At 49.9% G+C, this 19,584-nt stretch overlaps 1 protein-coding gene across 6 annotated transcripts; it reads right to left on the reverse strand.

Moving 5' to 3' along the window:
• Nucleotides 1-2,718: 2,718 nt before the first annotated feature.
• tbk1 (TANK-binding kinase 1) lies at nucleotides 2,719-17,904 on the reverse strand. 6 transcript variants are annotated; one of them, XM_040146533.1, is made up of 22 exons: nucleotides 17,464-17,694; nucleotides 16,544-16,650; nucleotides 14,242-14,382; nucleotides 13,983-14,112; nucleotides 13,473-13,654; nucleotides 12,972-13,132; nucleotides 12,783-12,893; nucleotides 12,210-12,389; nucleotides 11,582-11,778; nucleotides 10,978-11,036; nucleotides 9,809-9,900; nucleotides 9,321-9,422; nucleotides 9,134-9,212; nucleotides 8,222-8,343; nucleotides 8,065-8,141; nucleotides 7,802-7,841; nucleotides 7,579-7,680; nucleotides 7,375-7,471; nucleotides 5,882-5,982; nucleotides 5,692-5,763; nucleotides 4,453-4,495; nucleotides 2,719-2,941 (listed from the first exon to the last, which is right to left on the reverse strand). In XM_040146533.1, the coding sequence occupies exons 1-21, from the start codon at nucleotides 17,558-17,560 to the stop codon at nucleotides 4,456-4,458; spliced, it is 2,289 nt and encodes a 762-aa protein (XP_040002467.1). In that variant the 5' UTR covers nucleotides 17,561-17,694; the 3' UTR covers nucleotides 2,719-2,941; nucleotides 4,453-4,455. The 6 variants fall into 6 exon arrangements, with proteins under 6 accessions (XP_040002467.1, XP_040002460.1, XP_040002481.1 ...); XM_040146526.1 differs by having other exon boundaries at nucleotides 2,719-4,353; XM_040146547.1 differs by lacking the exon at nucleotides 17,464-17,694 and adding an exon at nucleotides 17,721-17,904 and having other exon boundaries at nucleotides 2,719-4,495.
• Nucleotides 17,905-19,584: the final 1,680 nt, after the last annotated feature.

The following is a 19,584-nucleotide window of genomic DNA, read 5'->3' on the forward strand; positions in this document are numbered from 1 at the left end:
GGCAGCGACACCTCCCACCCCGTGGCGACGTCCGGCCTCTCGCCGCGTCGCTCCGTTGTCTTTCCCGATGCTCGGAGCAGATGTCGTCGAAGCTGCTCTACACGCCCGGATGTACAACCGGAGTAGAGCAGGACTGTCCCAAGTACCGGACCCGAACAGAAACAGCATCCGAGTGAACGTGCTTAGTTACCTCCCATCACTCTTTGCGAGTAGGAGCTTTTTTTCTGCAAAGAAACGAGAAGAGTCGGAGAAATGTGGCGGAGGGAAACAAACTCTCCCCTGAAAAGTGTTGAAGGTCGCAGGCGATCGACAACCGTCGTCTCTGACATGAAATCGGCAGTTTGTCCTACCAAGTCCCGGGAAAAGGTGAGCGCGGGTTCCTTAAAGCGACCGGGCGGAAAACCCGACGGGACCGTGGGCAGGGCGGATCGTCCCCCCCGTCCGTCGGTGGACTGACCCGCCGCCCGCTCGTCTCCGATCGCCGGTAACGCTCAGCGGTGACTCTGCGCCGGGGGAGCCGGCGTCTAGGTCCCTGGACACCGGGTGACCTCACCCGCTCACCCGCTCCTCTGCCCAACGCGCCGCAGACAGGCTCCCGCCTCCAGGTGAGCACGAAGGCCCCTTTCCATCCCACCTGGATGCGTCGTACTCGACTAAATGTACTTTCACTGTGGTCGTTTACCTGCCAGACGACTCGATGAACCCGCAGCTCGCACACACTCTTCTGTATTTCAGCTTTGAGCAACAGTGGATTTCTAAAAAATAAATAAATAACTATTCAACACGCAGAGCCGTTAAATCAGGTCCGTTTACCGATATCCGATATCACTGGAGCGTCGTCTTTACAACTAATCGATCGATCAGTGATCAAACAAACAAACTGACGGATAAACAAGCTCCAACGAACCGGGACCTGGACGCGGAGCGGCATCGTGAATCCGGGCCCGAGCGACGCGTCCGCTCCTGCACCCGGTTCTCCGCGACGGGGGGACCCGCGGAGAGACCGCGTTAAAACCAACAAAATGAAGCCGGACTCTGGTCGCTGCGTCTACCGGAGACCAAAGCGACCGTTCAGACGCGGATCCGAGCCGGGAGCCGCAGCGAGCCCCGGCGGCGGTGCCCGTTCGTGGGGGAAATGTCGGCGCTGGTCGCTGGACTCACCGGCGCAGAGCGGAGCAGGGACGGACGCTTCATCCTGGTGTTTTTCCGTGATTCAGAGCCGGTGGAGGAGACGAGCGGCGGCCCGGAGGAGGAGGTCCGTCATGGCTGTTCGGTCCGTCCGTCGGTCCCCCTGTGGACGCTGTCCGTCGTCGCCACGGATCCGCTGGAGGATGCAGAGGAGGCAGCGGGGGCGGACGAGGCCGATTCTGGGGCCCAGAGCAGAACCCCGATGCGGTCGAAAGGCTCAGAAGGCGCCGACCTGTTTATTTTCTCACTTGCAGCGTGTGAGGACGACTCATTAGGTCTCTGACCCCGAGCGACAGCGGCCGCGGCGCTGCTGCACGTCCGACCTCCGACGACCGACCCCCGCTGGCGGCGCCGAATCACGGATGCGAGGGGGCGCCCGTGCGTCCACAGACCTCGGGTCAGTTTTTACTACTTCGTTTCATGACTCGCGGTTCTCTGCTTGTTCCGTTTCCCCGCCGAGTTTACTACCAGCCGGAGAAGTTCTCGAACACGTATCATCATCATCATCATCATCATCGGTGTCGTCGTTATGTTTCGGTTTTCTCGTGTTTGTTGTTGTTACGTCAGGATTGCGTCCGCGTGCCGCCGCCGAACCGATCGGATGGATTCATTCATCGACGCTTATTGATTTTCGCGGCCCCTCGGTGTCTCCGCGACACGTCTGCTCTGTGAAAGGAGACGATGCAGACGGGGCCCGCTGTCGCAGCGTGTCGCCATGGCGACCGCAGCGCCCGGGAGACGGTGATTTTCCAACCGGCCGGTTGCTACGGGCGACCAGCAGTGGTGCTGATGGGAGAGGAGGAGGAGGAGGAGGAGCAGAGAGGGAGTGGGGACGGCAAATAACGTCAAAGGGGAAGAGGTGAGAGTCTGTCTGTGTGTGTGCGTGTGTGCGTGTGTGTGTGTGCGGTGGCGCTGACAGGCAAAGGTGTTCCGGAGATCCTCCAGGTTTCCTCTGGTAAACGAGAGGAAGGTGAGACGTTCACATCTCGACGTAACTCTGACTCCTCACAAGCAGCCCCAACGTGAGGCGGAAACACGTCACCGGGTTGTCACCCTTCAGAGACCCGTCAGTCCGGCCAGAACCCCCCTGAAACAGACCCTCACCCGCTGCAGTCCGGTCGCTGGGACGCTGCGTCCCGATGATTTGGAGTTCGCTAAACGGCCGGTATCACGCGATACGTGGAGGTGACGAGATGCCACAGGTGGAGGTGTCCTGACGCATCGTCTCAAAAGAGTCGTAGTTTGGTCTCAGCACGGGCCGTTTCCTTTCCCCGTCCTTACTCCGCGTGCAGGTGTGTCTCCTCGAGCTCACGCGGGACAAACCGGGATTTCCCGCAGAGAAACGGTCGACCGGACCCGGACCCCGGACCCCGGACACCGACCGACCGACCTCGGCCAGCAGCAAGGAGAAGGTCGGGGCCGTCACCGTCCACGTCCGGGTGCAAGCTCGCGCTCTCGGGCTGCTTTTGAGGGGAGCAGGCAGACGCGCGAGACAGACGAGAGTCAAAAAGCCGCACATTCATTCATTCATTCATTCATTTATTTATTTATTCATTTATTTACAGGTTTTTCCAACAGTCCGAGCACTTTGAATTCTGGTGATCGACAAACCCAAACTTCGACATCTTTTAAAGAGTAAACAGATGGAGAGCAGCTGACGTGTCCGTCCAGGTGAACGTGAGAAGGTATTTCTGCTCGTCACTGACGACGACCAGCGACTTCCTGTCCGGAGAAAGCACGTGACGAGACCGAGCTACAGAGAGAGGGCGGGAAGCTGACGGTGATTATTGATCGGCCGTAAAAGAACAATAAATTAATATCTAACAGAACCGGCAGTCCGCAACGTAGCCCCTCGAAGTTCTGCCTGCACATGGCATCGGTGTGACCGTGAACAGAGACGCCATTCCCACGAGGCTTTAGGGAGAAGATGGAGTTGTTTTCTGCAGGTTAAGAGCTTTTAAAGAAGTAAAAAAACAAAAAAAAATCCCTTAAAGTTGAGCAAATGACACGAAAGCGCTCCGTCCAGGGTTTTTCAGCTAAGGGGAGAATGGACCCGACCCTGGTCCCCCGGTCACCGGGACTATCGACCGATTGCATCCTGTTCGTTTGACCATTAATTCACCCCCGACAACACATCGAGCGCCTCACGCGACTTTTCCCTTCGTCGGCACGTTTGACAGATTAGTTATCGACGAGTCTGAGGAGATTTTGAGGTTAAGGTTCGAGCTCTGAAATATTTTCAGACACAAATTCATATTTTTAGTCAGTATTCAGGTATTTATCAGCTTTACCTTGACCTTCTAACACGTTCACGTACTAACTACATTAGGAGTTTTTTAGGGACCAAAAATCCCTTGAAATATACAAAATCAACTTTCCAGATACGTCTTAACTTGTACCTAAACATTACTGTAATTCTGGGATTAATTAATTAATGGATCGTGGATTTTATTAATTCATTTTAAATGAATTCTCTCCACAATTTAAAGGGTTTGCAAAGAGCAAAAACTCTTTTAAATGTAAGAAAGGGCCTTCAGGCTATTTGGTCAATTTTAAAAAGGTCTTAACCAAACAGCTTCAATCGCTCATTTAATACATTAAAAACCCCTTAAAACATGACACTGCTCCTTTAGAATAAGCCAACATGTCGGGAAGAACCTGAATTTGCACCTTAACGGAAAAACGAAGGCAGAAGTGAAGGGGCACCTGAAATGTTTTGTACATTTTAAAAACCCATGAAACACCAGTGAACACTTTCAAACCCTTTCAATTTAGTCCAAAATCTGAGAAAACCTGTTAAATAACTGAATACTGGACAAGTGCCTCAACATTGAATTATTAACGTGTAGCTGAACAAATCTCTGAGCCCTAAAACCAAATCCCTTCGGTCATAACTAGTGGATTTGACAAATACTCCAAGTTGGACGTATCCCTTGAAAACCTCCTTCATTTGTCGCCGAGGGGTTTTGTCGAATCGATTCAGACCGAGGCGCCTGGTGTGTTTTCAGGGGTCGAGTCTGGATCGCTTGGGGCGCTCGCAGCTCCGAGTCCCGTCACCGATCATCAGGAGAAAATATGGAGCCGAGCGGAGCCGTTTCTAACGCGGGGGAGTCCCAGCGTGTTCGAGAACGGATCGAATGACAGATGGAATCGGACGAGAGGCCCCTTCATACAAAACCAAACAAAACAAAAACAAATCAAAACCATACTTCATCTTACAGTCTCACAGTATTTACAAGAAAAAGACACTGAATATGTACAAACGTCTCATCCTCTCAACCCTCCGTCCAGCGTCAACGTCCCGAATCTGCAGGAGACAGAAGTCACAGGTTAACACTTGTTTCTCAGCGGATCGGGGTCAGATTCAAAGACGGCTTGTAGTCTGGCTCCACGGCAACGACAGAGAGAACCCAACATCTCCAGCTCCGTCTGATGCAAACGTTCATCGAACGGGTGTCGAATCAGCTGAAACGGGACAGTGTGGTCTGAGCAGCGGTTTGTGACTCCGCTCGGTCCGTCGGCCATGAACCCGCCACTAAAACCACCTTTAACTTACTCCTTGGCAACGATGGAATAAATTCATTATTTCATGGGTTGTAATTTATTTTCACTAAAGGACCTGAAAGTCGTCTCTATATTTTCACCTTCAGAATTTGGGCCCTTTTAAGATATAACTCATCCTATGAAGGGGTTTATCAATCAAATTTGGGGACGTCGTCGTTCCTAAAGATGTACGTGTAACGGAGTTAATTCATAAATAATTTGGATTCTGCTGTATGAAGGGGTAAAATGACTTAAAGTCAGAATTTGTCTTTCATGCTATTTGGTCAATTTTAAGGATTTCTTAGCCCCCATCCAAAGTTCTTATTAATTTATTCATGAATTATCCCTCTAAAAAAAAAAAACGCTCTAAAGACAGTCTCACTTCTTTAACCTCAGCTGACCAAACGAGACTAAAACTGTCCCTGAATTTCCACCTTACTTGAAAAATAAAGGTGTTCTTGTGAATGGATTAAGAAGGTTAATTGAAGTAGTTCAGGTATTTTTATGACTTTTCTGCAGAGTTTAAGGGGTTTAGAGGGTAAAAACCCCTTAAAACGTACAAAATACCATCAAAGCCGTTCCTGAATTTTCCCTTTAATTAAAAAATGAAGGCACCTCTACGGAGCTTTAAGGCGTTTTTACCGAGAGTCCATTAAACACGAGATATTACCAATAGAATCTATTGTTTATTCATGAATTAATCCCAAATTTCGATCCTGCCCTGTGACAGTTACCAAGTTTGCACCGTGAATTCAAAGAAAACAAGGCCTTAATGGTTTTGCAGTCACTACGTCTCTGGGCTCTGGGTCCCGCTTCTACAACATGTGAATCAGACGGATCTGAAAGAAGGTGGATTTTCCTCGTGTCATGGAGTGATCACGCTAAGCTAGGCTAAATGTTCCTCTGTGCTCGGGTGACATCTGACACGTGGGGAAAAAGGAAACACGTCCGGTGCCTGACCTCTCTAAGAAGTGGTTGTTCTCCGCCAGCTCTTTGACCACTCCCTCCATCTCCTCCTTCAGCTTCTTCATCCTGAGAAACAACATGGAGTCAGTCGGCAGCCTCAGAAACAGGTTGAACGCTTGGTCTGGTTGGTCGACCCTGGAAAATCTGATTGGCCTTGATGATGAAGAGTAAACCAAACGCTTACCCGAGCGTCATCTCCACCAGTGTGTTCTGACTCAGGTAGGCCTGCGGTTTCATCCCACTGGACACCAGAGGAAGGACTTTCTGAGGCAGCTGTTCCTGCAGCTGGACGACACACACAGAGCGCCACTGTAGAAGCACCACCTACAGGCTGATTTTAACACAGCACCTAGCACCGGTCGCTTCTCATGTGAGTGTTGAATACTCAAAAGAAAAGGCTCAAAATGTTCAGCAATGAGCCCATTTACCAAACACTGATGTGGTCGAGTTTTTCAGAGATGAACCAAAACGGCTCGTGTTGAGATGTTGCCGAGATCGCCGACCACCCAACCCGAGGAGCCAGCGAGAGTCTGATGCTGTGCCTGAACCCTTTAGAAAATTTGACCCCAAAACAAAAAACCCCGAAGCTTTCAGCCACATCTACTGGCTTTCCTCCGTCATCTCCGTGACTTCTGAGGATCCATCCACCGAGGAAGACCATGACATGTGGTTAAAGCTGACCTTTGATCTTTGTCAAACCAGCGTCTCCAAGGTCAAGAACGAACCTTGAAGCTCGACCCCTGGAGACAGTTTTGGTTTCATACTGAGACCTGCAGACTCTGTTTTTCATTCTGTTACGGACAATTTGAAACTTCATTAACTGAATTTCAATTTTAGAAAGTCGAGAGCCAAATGTAACAGTGTAGAGTCTCAATGCTGTGCCGTCATTTCAGTGTTAATATCGAACACAGTTTGCAGAACCTTGGAGATAATACGGAGTCTTTCCTATTTTTATTTCTGGGTTTGTGCTCTCGTCTCCAGCGATGTGCAGTGGTGGAAGGTGACCAATTTTACGAATTTTGAGCTACTTGTGCTTCACTTGAGCATTTTCTTGTCATGATAGTTTACGCTTCTACTCCGCTGCATCTACCGACAGCCGCGGTTAGCGGTTAGTCCTCTACGCGAAACATTTGTTTAGGAGAACGTGCAGTGTTTAACTCCCCAACTGGACATGAAGCTGTTCCAATCGTGACAACTTTAAAATGCTGCAGCGGGAAGGTGGTCTCAGACTTGGGGCCCCTACTGCACGTCAATGAACCAGTAATACTCCAATAATAAATACTGGATATATGACAAATACAACTCTGAATGGAGCCGTTTTGCATAGTGAGAGTGTTTTTACGGTTTTTAGTATATTTACTGTCTACTTATTTTTGAGCAAAATGTTCAGGACTTTTACTTGTAACAGAGTTTTTTTTTCTTTGTAGTATCGCTGCCTTTACTTGAGCGAAGAGTCAGAGTACCTCCTCCTCCTCCTCCTACGCTGCCCATGTGCTGGAGCTCCAGTGCTTGTGGGGTTTGATGGAAAGTTGCAACAACGGCCAGCGAAGAGCGCAGATACAAACGCCGGCCTGATCTTACTGAGCAACCTTTTCTACAAACACGGATCCGAGCGTGGACCCGGGCTCAGTCCTCCGCCCGGCACCTGGGTGTAAAACGTGCGGGCCGGTCGTTTACCTTGATGGCTCTCTCCATCATCACGGTGACCTCCTTCTCCACGCTGATCAGCTGACCGGACAGACCGAGCAGCTGCTTCCTCACGTGATGAACCTTCCTGAAAACACAGACACAAGGCCTCAACGCTCACGCTGTCACTAAGGAAACGGAGGGGGTTATGGGCGCGGGCCCGGCCCAGTTCGCCGCCACCGATCTGCGTCGTACCTCATCCACTCCTCGCTCTTGGAGATGAACAGACGATATTTCATGGCGCACTCCTCCGTGAACAGGGATCTGGCTTTACTGGCGTGAAGGACCAACTTCTGTCTGTCAGAGAGACCACACACACACACACACACGTAGGTACAGGTCAGGACTTCAGGATAAAAGTCCAGACTGATGCAGTGCAGAAACAGAGTCGGAGTCAACGGCTGCCGAGCGAACTTACTTGTCAAATTTATGGATCTGTTCCTCGTTGTACGGCAGACCTTACCCCAGAAAATGAGAAGGGACAAAAGGACATGTGTTTGACGTGTTAGTGAGGAAAACAGACAAAACAACTATTTGAATGAAATTAGAAATCAGAGAAATGCGCCGTGGTGTTTGATGTTGGCGTCGGCAGTAACGGTAGATACTCATTAAAGGTGAAGCCACTAACAGCTGGCCCGTCACCCAGCTGCCGTCTCGTCGTGTTTGTGCTGAAAAACTCACGTCTCTCCGCCTTGTCCTTCTTGAACTGCTGGTAGATGGCTGTGATGGCGTCCAGCAGCACTTTGATTTTCTCCACACTGAAAGAGACAAGCTCGCCGTCATACACCCATTTATTACACCCACACACACACACACACACACACACACGCAGTCTTACTTCCTGTCCTTGGGGTGGGTCCCCACTTGTTGCGTCCAGCTGTCGGTCAGCAGGCCCCCTGAGAGAAATTTACTCTTGATGTCTTGTGTTGTTCGTTCGATGGGCTCCAGAGAGCTGGAGATCTGCACACATGAACATGTCAGCATGTGTTACAAACGCATCCTCAGAAAACGCCATCGCAACCTCATACGGGACACTCGGTAACACACGGGGAGTAGGCCAGAGCTACACTTCCACTAGCATCCTGCCTGCAGCCTGGAACAACCTAGAAACTACCTGATAAGACTGCGTGGCGACGCCCTAGCAACCGGCCCCTGAAGACCCGGTCACACCAGAGAGTGGTACCGCACAGTTAACGGGCACATCTTCGCAAACTATTTGATCATTTCACATGTCAAAGTTCACCAAAGTTGATCCAGGCGGGAATAATTAGTGTGGATTTGCTCCGCCCCCCCGACCAAACCCAGCCACGGCGGCGTTTCCGTTGGCGTGAACTGGAACAGCTGCAGACTGTTGTCGTCTTAAACGCTGTCGTGACCTCAATGCATCAACAACCACCCGAAACATCTCGGCAACCGCGCGCCGACGCCCGGGCAACCACCTAAAGCACCTCAGTGACCACATGCCGATGCCTGGAGAACCACCTCGAACCCCTTAGCAGTCGCATGCTCCAGCTTCAGCCGCCGCCCGGCATCACCTCAGCCACTAGCGTTCAGGGCGCTGCGCTGTAGCAACACGACGTCTCTGAGAGGACGTCATCGGCGCTGGCTGGTGATGTGGACAGACCACGGTCCTCTCGTGAGACACGTCTCTCCGTTGACCCGGGTTCCTCCTTCACTCACTCAAGTTTTACCCTCCGGGATAAACAAACAAACACGGCGACCTGTTAAAACCACTGTGCGGAGAACTCACCCTGAGAACCTTCTTGTGCATGTCCGAGATCTCGTCGTACTCTGTCGACAGCACGTTGGCCTGCATCAACACCTCGAACCTGTACGACAACACAGGAGAGTTAACGGTCTCTGAGGGGAACCTGTGTCCTCCGCCGCCGCCGCCGATGTGGCCGGATGGTGTTTATCAGCGAGCGCGAGTCACTCACAGTTGCTCTGTCTTCTCCAGTATCTGTGTGCAGTAGTTACACAGGTGGAAAACCTCTGACTTCTTGTGCTGAATCTCGCTGTAGTCCTCCTTCATCAGCTCACTGGGAAAAAAACGAGAAGCTTACAATAAACAGGTCAGGTTTTCATCATCAACACACACTGAGCTACGGTTGATTCTCTCTGGAAGAGGTGAGACGTCTTGTAGAGAAACTACCTGTCAGCTGCACTTTTGTTTTCCTTTTTTAAGCTGTTGGTTTGTGCTTTTAGCTTATTATTATGATTTAGGTACAGATTCAGGGTCACCTCCCTCCCTCTCTCTCTCACCCTCTCTCTCCCGTTCAGTTCAGCCTCTGTCATCCTCTCTCTCTCCCTCTCCCTCCCTCCCCCTCCCTCTCCCTCTCTCTCTCTCTCTCTCTCCGCGTTACAAACGGTTTCATTTTTCTTTCCCATCATTCACGGTCACACGGACCGTCCGATGCGAACTTACATCAGACCCCGAACTCCTTTTCGCACCAGTTCCTGATAAACCAGCAGAGACTCTGAGGTTTTCCATAAATGTCCGACGTCGCCTGCAAAAGTCTGAAAAAAAGGAGAAGAATGTCAGTGTGGATCAGACGAGCAAGACAAACGAGTCCGGCCGCGTCAAGTCCTCCTCCAGGCTTTCAAGTGAGCCTTCCGCCAGTTCAGCCAGTTCAGCCAGTTCAGTTCTGTCCTACCTGCGGTCGAACACACTCTGAGGTGTGTATGAATTTAACGGACATCTGCCGGCCAATAGGAGAGCAGGATTCTTAGTGGCTAGTCAGACATTAAACAAAAAGCAAACGGAGTCGCTCTAATTTCAGTCTCCTTCGTGGAGTCACAACTGGATCTGGACTTTGAATCTCTGAATCGTTCGGTTGCCTGCTGTTTACATTTTCTTTAACAACTCACTGACGACGGAGCGGCAGCCGTTGGCTACGGAGCAGATACATGAATGAAATGAGTTTAAGAGTAATTGTTTCTAATCATTCAAACACCTCCATCTATTGATCTGCTTCTGTCATAGCAACTGTCCTACGGGAAAAAACAAAACAAAAAACACAAGACGTGTGGAACAAAATGTGAAAAAAGGTCCTGGAAAGCAAAGAAGCCTCGACTCTCTCACAGGGACCAAAGGTGAAAGTATCATGAAAAAAAAAAAAAATTTCATAAAGTACCTGGGGACTCCTCGAAGGGTCCCGACCCCCGGGTTGGGAACCACTGCTTTACAGTGTAATCGATACGGACGCAGTTATTTAATCTGAGATATCCGAGTCATTTAAACGGACAGTAGTGACTTAAATCTTCCGTGCATTGGTCTGAATTTCTTCATCAGATGTTCCTGCTGCTTTTAGCCATTTGTGGATGAAATTTCTGCGTCCGAAGTGTTAAAACGTTCTGCAGGCTAAAATCTTGACACACTACGAATCACGCTTTTTTATACCAGTGCGTTGTGACGGGTCCCTGACGTCTTTTGTTACTGTACGTTTGTCGTGTTGCTCCCTCTGGCTGCCGCTCGGAAAACATTTCTCGACAAACCGATGAAACCTTAACGGGCTGCACTAAAAGCTGTGCCTTTGTTCTTTAAATGTGGACGAATCTGACAGTTGACAGCTCTCAGTTTTGACTGACCCGTACCTTTGCGTAGCTGGCGTCCAGGTCCAGGTCATAGCGAGGCTGGACTTTGGGAGGACTGGCTGCGAAGACGAAGACACTCAGAGTTAAATGTGCATCACTTCGTTTGGTCTTCATTTAAATATTCAAAATGAAACAAAGCAGAAAATCAGACGACTGAACTTCAGGGCAGAACTGCTGCACTGGTATTTAAGAGTTTAAGAGTTCAATGTTAAGAGTTAACATTTAAGTTTTTCTAGGATCTGCAGACCAGCAGAGAAAGACTTTCTCAAAACAGGACACGTGAGGGAAGTGTCTCCAGAGCAGAAGAAGTACAGCAGCTTGATAATACGATTGTGTCTGACTGGACATTATTTCAATTCAGAGTGTGTACGTGTGTGAAGGAAAAGGAAAAGCGTGAAAGGAGATCTTTTTACGGGGTGTTGTAAATCATGTTCATGCAGTTGGTTCTATTGATCCTAGAAAGAATCCAAACACAGAAATGATGATCTCCACGTTTGGTATTTAACAAGTTGTACACATCAACAAGTCTCTGTTTTGGGCTATTTCAGGGAATGCTTTTAATCGCCCTGCTGCCGCCTGCAGGGGGCGGCGTCTCGCTACGTACGGTCTTCGAAGATGAGCCCGACGGTGGTGATGGACTCGCGGCTGACGAGCATGATGGGGTTGTCTCTGGAGGTCTTGGGGAAGGTCTTGGCCTGGCGGTTGGGGTCGAGGACGAGGCGGCGGCCCTCGTACAGCAGCTCCTGGTTGTGTAGTGGGATGCTAGTCCTGCGGGACAACAGGTCCTGGAACAGCACCGCCCTGTGGACACGTGGAGAACGAGACCACGGCTTTCAGACACACGGTGGACAACTTTACATCCGGGGAGGGGGAGACAAAGAAACAGTCAAACCCCATTAGTGAAGCCAGCGGACTCCGGTGCATAATGCCAACGTTTATTATGCAAATAAACATTTAAGCAAAAAACTTGAAATGTTCCTTTAAGCTGTGCCCAGGCAGGTTTAAGCTTTTGGGACACTGTTGGAGAATTGAGATGAATATGGCCAAAAAAAAAAGAAAGAAATCATAGTAATATTTTGAAAATGAAGCCATGTGATATTTCAAGAGTAATTCCTAATATTTCCAAATGAATAGAAACATACGTGCAACAAACAGGAATATGTAACAGTCGTGTTTTCTGTTTTACTTCGTTTCCTGTCTAACGCCGCGTCCAACGCGTCTCTGAGTCTTACGTGTTGTACTCATGGATGTAGACGTGGTGCAGCGTGGCCTGCTGCAGACTGAAGACGTAGACCACGGTCCTGTGCAGGATGTCGTTGGTCTCGGCGAAGAACTGGTCAAAGCCCCAACATTTCTCCTGATCCGCCTCCAGGATGTTGGCGAGCACCGGGGTCAGGAGGCTCTGAAGACCCCTGAAAACATCAGACCGGAGGATCGCACGCTCTGTGACGAACAGGCAGGTTCAAAGCAGCTCATTCTTGACCTTGGACGCAGTAGTTTGACAACCACTCAGTGGACCCGTCCTCGGTCAAGTTTAATATTATTGTGCTACGATGACAGAAGAGTAGGTGGCGTTCGGGATGATGGTCCTGTAATACCTCTCCGTGTTGCTTAAATGTGTGTTTTGTGGTTTTATATTTTAGTAGTAAGTGAAGTAAACAATCAATACCGTCGGGTCAACATATCCATTACTAATGATTTGATTTTGATAAACAATATTCAAGCCTTTAAAAGCAAGTTAGCTTGAACCTGACATTTTCCCAGGACTGACTGTGAAAACACTGACGAAACATGCATGTTCCTACTTGGACAGACTGCAGGACACCGGCATCTCTGTGCTCCACTCGATCTTCCCGTTCTCACACTTCTGATGACCGGAGATGGTCCCCGACGGTTTCTCTGTGATGATTTTATACCTGAGACAAACAGACACCTCGGTCAGTTCAGCGTTAGTTTGCTTCTTCTCCCGGTTCAGGTCCACGTCGCGCTCTTACATGACTTCTTTGTTCCTGCGCGGCCCTTCGAACGGCCTGAAGGGGAGGCTGCCGGTGGCGGCGTGGTAGAAGGTGACTCCGATGCTCCACAGATCCACCGTGGCTCCGTATTTCTTCTGGTGGTCTTTCCTCAGCACGGCTCGCTCGTACATGTCAGGGTGCTGCACAGGAAACGCGAAGAAGAGTTACTGTGAGAGGTCAGAGGTTACGTTACCTAACTTGCGCATGTTACAGTTGGTTGTACGTGGATACTTAAGAAACGTGGCCAGAACGATTTCTGTCTTTTCTCTTTCTGTAAATCCCACGGCTGCCGATAAAAATTGGCTAAAACACAAACACCGCCCGGCGCCTTGCTCAAGGGCCCCTCAGTGGCGATGGCAGCGGGGGGTCCCGATGTTTAACGTTCCCTACTCAGATCTCCCCGACACGTTGGACCCCACGGACTTTCTTTCATTGGTTAGAAATGACTAAGGAGCCGTGAATCTGGGAATCTTCTCTCACCAGGTATTCCTCGGTGCCGTACAGGGACACAAACTGCTCGTCGTCCTCCAGCTCTCTGGCCGCTCCGAAGTCTGTCAGCTTGTAGACGGAGCACCCGTCCTCTCCGATCACCCTCATGATGTTTCCCGGTTTAATGTCCCGATGAACGATGCCGTACTCTCTCAGGTGGTTCATACCTGCCACTGGAGGAGCCACAACAGCCGATCAGAGAACATCACACACATGTGTCTCGTCCATATGCTAACGGTCCCCGCATGGAATTAAAAAACATTTCTCTGGCCATGGACGGCCTGGCCGCTCATGTTCCCTGCCTCGTCGTCTTTCTTTTTACAAATGGCAAAAAAAGATGCCGCACGCTTAAATTTCTACAATCTGTGATCCGCCTTTCGCCGTCTCTCGTCATCTTAAACGAAACATCTCAAAGCGACGGTTTGGATTTAATCCCGCTGAGTCCGGTTTAAAACAGCCAACTCTGATGTCACTGACGGGAAGATAAAGGGAGTTTCTCACCCACATCATGAAGGACTACGAGGAACTCGTCCTCTGGGAGGCCGTAAGCGTTGGACGACTCCTCTAAAACTGTGTAGAGGCTTCCACAGGGACAGTACTCCATCACCAGGACCTTATGACGGGTGTTGGACTGGGAAGGGGAGGGGGAGGAGGTTAGAAACATGTTTACGCTTATGACGAGGGGAAATGAACGGAGGGGAAAGGCAGCGAATGTTCCCACCGCTTCCGTAAAGACACATCATCTGAAGTGCTCACTCACCTCTTCCTCCACAGCGAAGAGTTTGACGATGTTTTTGTGGTTCAGTTTCTTCAGAACCTCAAACTCTCTCATCTGGACGTCCAGCGGCCTCAAAAAGCTCAGGTTGTTAAACACTTTGACTGCGTACAGGTCCCCCGTTTTCTACACAGACACACAAGTTCGGGCACAGCAGGCAAAATTTCCATTACTGTGATTAGTTAAGCGATTAGAAGACACAGAGATCAAGATGACACATCGAGATGACGCATCAATACTTAATATCTGTACAGACGTACCACACCCATGTAAAAGCCCCTTTTCTGATTAGATCTGCTAAGTAGGTGTTGACGATAAATGAGATATTAGATCCCGAATCCAAACAGTCAGATCAGGTTCAGACTGATCCGCGGGCTTTAAAGATTTTTGGGGAAATTCCCCGTCCTGTGGTTTTCACAGTCTGAAGGTTTGAAATCTTCTGGATCGACTACAAACGCAGGCTGATCTGCGGGAGGTGGAGGAGAATTAGCTGCGACTCCACCGACATCTGAGCTGCCAGTGTATGAAATGATATCCGAGGGTTTTCAGATCTGAAAGGAGAAAAACGATTCTCCCTGCACACGGATCTCTTCATTTTCCACAAACGTGAACGCAACTGATGGGACGGTTAAGATCCTGTAATGTTAAATAACGTTGCGTAATAGTGGCGCTGTAGATTAGACGAGCTCATTAGGTCTGACCCCAAGGCCTCGAAGCCTTGGCGCTTCGACCGTTGCCATGGTAATCGACGTCCAATCAGTACTCGAATGCTGCGTTTTTAAAAACGATTGAGATAATCATCGCAAATCAAGGCTGATTATCGGTAGTTTCTCTCAGACAAGGACGTTTAGTCTCGGTGGCATTTTTCGTGCGTCACAGCTTCGTCTAACGTTACCGGCACCGACACTGGGACAGTGACACGGGACCATGCGACAGACAAGTTACCACTACAGCAGCAAGATGTGGAAGAAGTCAAGCGTCTGGAAAAACTTCCACAGCTGTAAAGACGACTCCCGAAAAGTCCCAACTGGCCGATCACAGACGTGCGGCGAGCTCAGTAACAGCCGAGCCGTCCTCTCCACCCGCGGGCTAACAAAGCGTAACGCTGGAGTCCAATTTCTGTCCTCGTCTCTCTCCACAGTCCAGCCGAGGCTGATGGGAACCTCAGTAGTTCAGCAGGGGTTTGGTCGTAAACCAAAGTGACGGACAAATTCAGACGCAGACCTGATGAAGTCAGAGGATCAGCAGAGTCGCTACAGTTCATCCCGAGGGGAACACGAACGTCTGAACCACATTTCCTCACAGTCCGTCGCTTCGGTCTGGACCACGGTGGCGGACCGACACCACCTCCCACCGAGCCCCGCTCCTAAAAAGCTGCACCGTCACTGTTCTAATCAATCCTGTAACATCCCCCTGAGCCTGGAGAGGACAGACTTGCTGTATCTGCAGTCTGTCGTAAACCCATTTCACGTAGATCATCTTTAGCTGCTTAATCGCTTCTGTTCTTTAAGTAACAAACACACTTTACTCGTCCGTTGCAGTTTCAGTATCGGTTACCGTCTGTGACGCCAGCAGATCTCTGTTTTTACATTTCTATATCTTCAAAATTGTCACAGATTTTTTTTTTGCCTGCTTAAAACGAGGCTGGGGGCGTCCCGGTGGCCTAGTGGTTAGGACGTGTTGCCGTGTAGCTGCAGCCTACACAGTTCAGTTCCTGCCAGGGCCCTTTGTTGCAGGTCGCAGCCTTCCCTCCCCATCCCCGTGCTCCCCGTCTGTCCCCACACCTCCGGTCTCCCCTCAGAAGGAAAGCGCCCCTGGCGTGGTGTTGTGTGGATTTTCGGATCAACCGAAAACTGTGGTGACCCGCTCTGAGCATGGATCCCAACACGCCAAATGAAAACAAACAAACAAACCAAAAAAATCCAAATAAAACAGCTATTTTGAAAAGCTGAAAGTGTGAACAGAACTTCAGACTTTTCACCGGTGTTTTCAACCGCGACAACTGATGCTCGCCCAGAAACAGCTCCGGCTAGTGCGGGGTGATATGGATAAAACCCTCAACCACGGAGCAGGTAATATAACATCCAGGTGATATGAAGATATCCTCAAAAATTGTGTAGATTGCCTATAAACTGTCTGGGAAACCAACTGAGAAACGTTCTATAGATTCATGTTTTTGTTTTTGGCTTCTCCCGTGGTATGAACACCTGAAAACCTGCCCAGTGTTGTGCCCCGACCCCCGACCCAGCAGCACCAGGCTCGGGTGAGTCTGGCGCTCGGTCCGTACCTTGTGTCGTCCACGGTAAACGTTGGCCGTCGCTCCCTGACCCAGCAGGTCTGAGATGAGCCACAGGTAGTTGGTGGTGCTCTGCATCCTGACGGCCGCAAGTGATCCTGGAAACACGGCAACAGCTGGTCAGTACGCCGGGACCCGATGGGTGCGATCAATAAACCAGCGGCCAGAGGGGCCTCAACCCCCCCACCATCAAATAATAGTTTCCACAATCGAGTGTCTGGTTTTTTTATATAATATTCTATCATCGAAGTCAGAGTATTTGTGGACAGCCCTAACATATGGTGCCTTTAAGTGTCTAAAGTTTTATTGCTCTGCTTCTGTGTTGCAACAGACTGGATCGGCACCTGGTGGGAGCCCGGCGATCAGGTCTTCTCTGGTGGTTCGGGTGGCCAGGGTCACCCGGACTCCCACCTAACGCTCCAGGTGCGAGAAAGACCTGGAAACCTCGGCGGCGGACGCTTGACGCGGGGGAGGGGCACCGATGCGCCCAATAGCCACAAACGGGTCCAGGTCTGCGCGCAGGTGAGACGGTGCAGGTGGTCGCAGGTGAAGGCCGAAGCGCGCCCGGGCACGTTTGTGGACCGGATATGCTAATAACGGTACCGACGGAAACCTCGAACACCGAGTTCACGTTTCGGTGCGGCCGCTCGGTACGCCGTGACGTCAGCGGGTGTCGGTGGGAATTTCCCGTTTCAGGCCTCAAACATTCAACTCCGCGTGAAGAAGCGACGGAGACGCGGCGGATCCGAGCTAGAACCGACCATTTTAACGGGAACTAACCTGCTGACATTTCACACCTGAACATGCGAAGGAAATCTTCCGGCGGGGCTTTAGCGCGGAGCCGAGCACCGGAGCGCTCGACGTTAGCTAATACGTCTAGACTCCCGCGGCGCAGTTACCGGGGAACTTACCCCCCGCGTTTCGGATTGACGTTGAGAGGCGCCCGTTTCGGAGCGGGACCTGCGTTCTATTTTCGTTTTCCGTCGCCGGACATGGAAACACGATCATTTGAACCCGCGTCGCACTGACAAGCTAACCGCGCAAACCGCCCGAGGACACCGGGTCCGTTAGATAACACGTCGAGCTACACAACGGCAACGGTGAATAAAGCACCGGTAGGTTTTTTGTCGTATTAAATTAATCGTATTTATTTTGTTTATTTCCTCACCCTTCTTTCTGCGGCTGATTCCTCCTCTTCCGTTGTTTCCTCCTCATGTGACAGCCGCGGACCAATCAGCGGAGGGACTCTGCAAAAGGGGGCGTGGCTAGAACGTGAAGTTATGTTACCGTAATATTCAGAGGAGAAGCGGCAGATTAAAAGTGTGCGCACTCGATAAAGAGCGTGGAGCAGCGGCGAGGCTCAACGGGCCTTTTGCCTCCGTGGTCCTTTTCTCTCCGCACCTCGTGTGTTAAACTGGGAGTTAAACTCCGTCCGTACCGCTGAGTCGGCGGCGGCGGGACGAGCTCATCTGCGTCTGCGTCAAAACCCGCTCACTGCCGGCTCCGGTCCGTTATTACGGTAGAAGCAAAGCGGGTGCTTCGGAAACGAAACCCGATTCTTACCGATTTCTTACCGATAAAAATATCGATGATCGATTATCATCGTGTGAATTAAATTTTAATTTGTGCCTTTTTTGACGTTGACATAGAAATGAAACAGCATGGTGGTCGTCTCGTGTCATTGCTGGGCCCCGGGGCCAGCGCTCAGTGAGCCCGTTCACTGATGCATCGACGGATCAACTGGCAACTCATTTAATTAAAAGAAAACAAAAACAAAGTCGCAAACCGGATGGAGAGAAACGGGTGAACGTGACGCAGGAAGAAAACTGATCAGATCAGAGAGAAAAGAAGTGGAGAGGAAATCCACATTCAGCAGAAACGAGCCCAAGGTTTTCGTCCTCGTCCTCCAGACCTGAAGGTCGACATGTGGTTCACTGTCGGGAATAAAGTCTGGACATATTCTACTTTCACTCTCTCTCTTTTTTTGACATTATGTAAATTGATAGTAGAGGCTTATTTACATCATAGACACTGTTATGCCCTGGAAAACCATATAAAACCGTAGATACGATCATTTTATCAACATGCAGTGAAATCCCAACACAATGACGTGACCACATCGATAGTTCTTCATAAAAACCCGAAGAATTTCGCCTGTAAATCACAGTCGAGCTGCTCACTTCACTCAGCAGTACACAAACACTGACAAAGTAATATGAATATCAATGCTTTGATATCCGTTTCAATCTCCCCTCACAGGAGGGTCAGCACCGGTTCCTGCAGCCCCCCCCCCCAAAGAGTACCAATCAGCACACAGACACTGAGGTCAAAGTTCACTCACTTTATATTTAACAAAAAAAAAAAAAAAGGAAACGAAACAAAAAAAATAAACCAAAACAAAAACAGAACAAAACCAAAATCAGCATTTCATGAGTTACAACAGCTTATGGTGGCAGCTGGATGGGCTGTACAGGTCCATCTGATACTCTGGTTTACAGGTAAAGCAGTCATCGTATAAAAACGTAGAGTTGGCGGGAATTCAATGAACACGACGAACCAAATGTCGGTCGTCTCCACAAACGTCCTCGCAAAGCACCACGAGATCAAAACGGACGAAGGACATTTCAAAGAACGACGACACAAACTCCCGTTTTCCTGTTTGAACCTCCGACAAACCTGGAGACAAAAGTGCTTTTTTTTTTTTCTTTTTAAAAATGACTCAGCCTTTTTCAATCTTTTTACATTTCTACGTTCTTTGACCTTTTTCGCCCACGTTCCTCACGATCTGTACAGAATGTCACTTTCAGGTCGAAGCTCAGCCTAAACGGAGGCGTTCGATTCGTCTCCTTTCTGTCCGTCACACGTCTCCTGTGTGTCACTGCGCCTTCACACCCAATGCGAAGCCTTAGTGGAGTCTGGGGGGGGGGGGACTTTTTCTGGTAAATTGTTCCCGCAAATAAAGCAGGGCCTGGGGATCAGACCTCGGTACGTTTCGCGACAGGCTGAGAAGAGTCTGTGGCATCGTACTTTGA

This window comes from Xiphias gladius, chromosome 2, assembly GCF_016859285.1.
Source record: "Xiphias gladius isolate SHS-SW01 ecotype Sanya breed wild chromosome 2, ASM1685928v1, whole genome shotgun sequence".
Classification (NCBI taxonomy): domain Eukaryota; kingdom Metazoa; phylum Chordata; class Actinopteri; order Istiophoriformes; family Xiphiidae; genus Xiphias; species Xiphias gladius.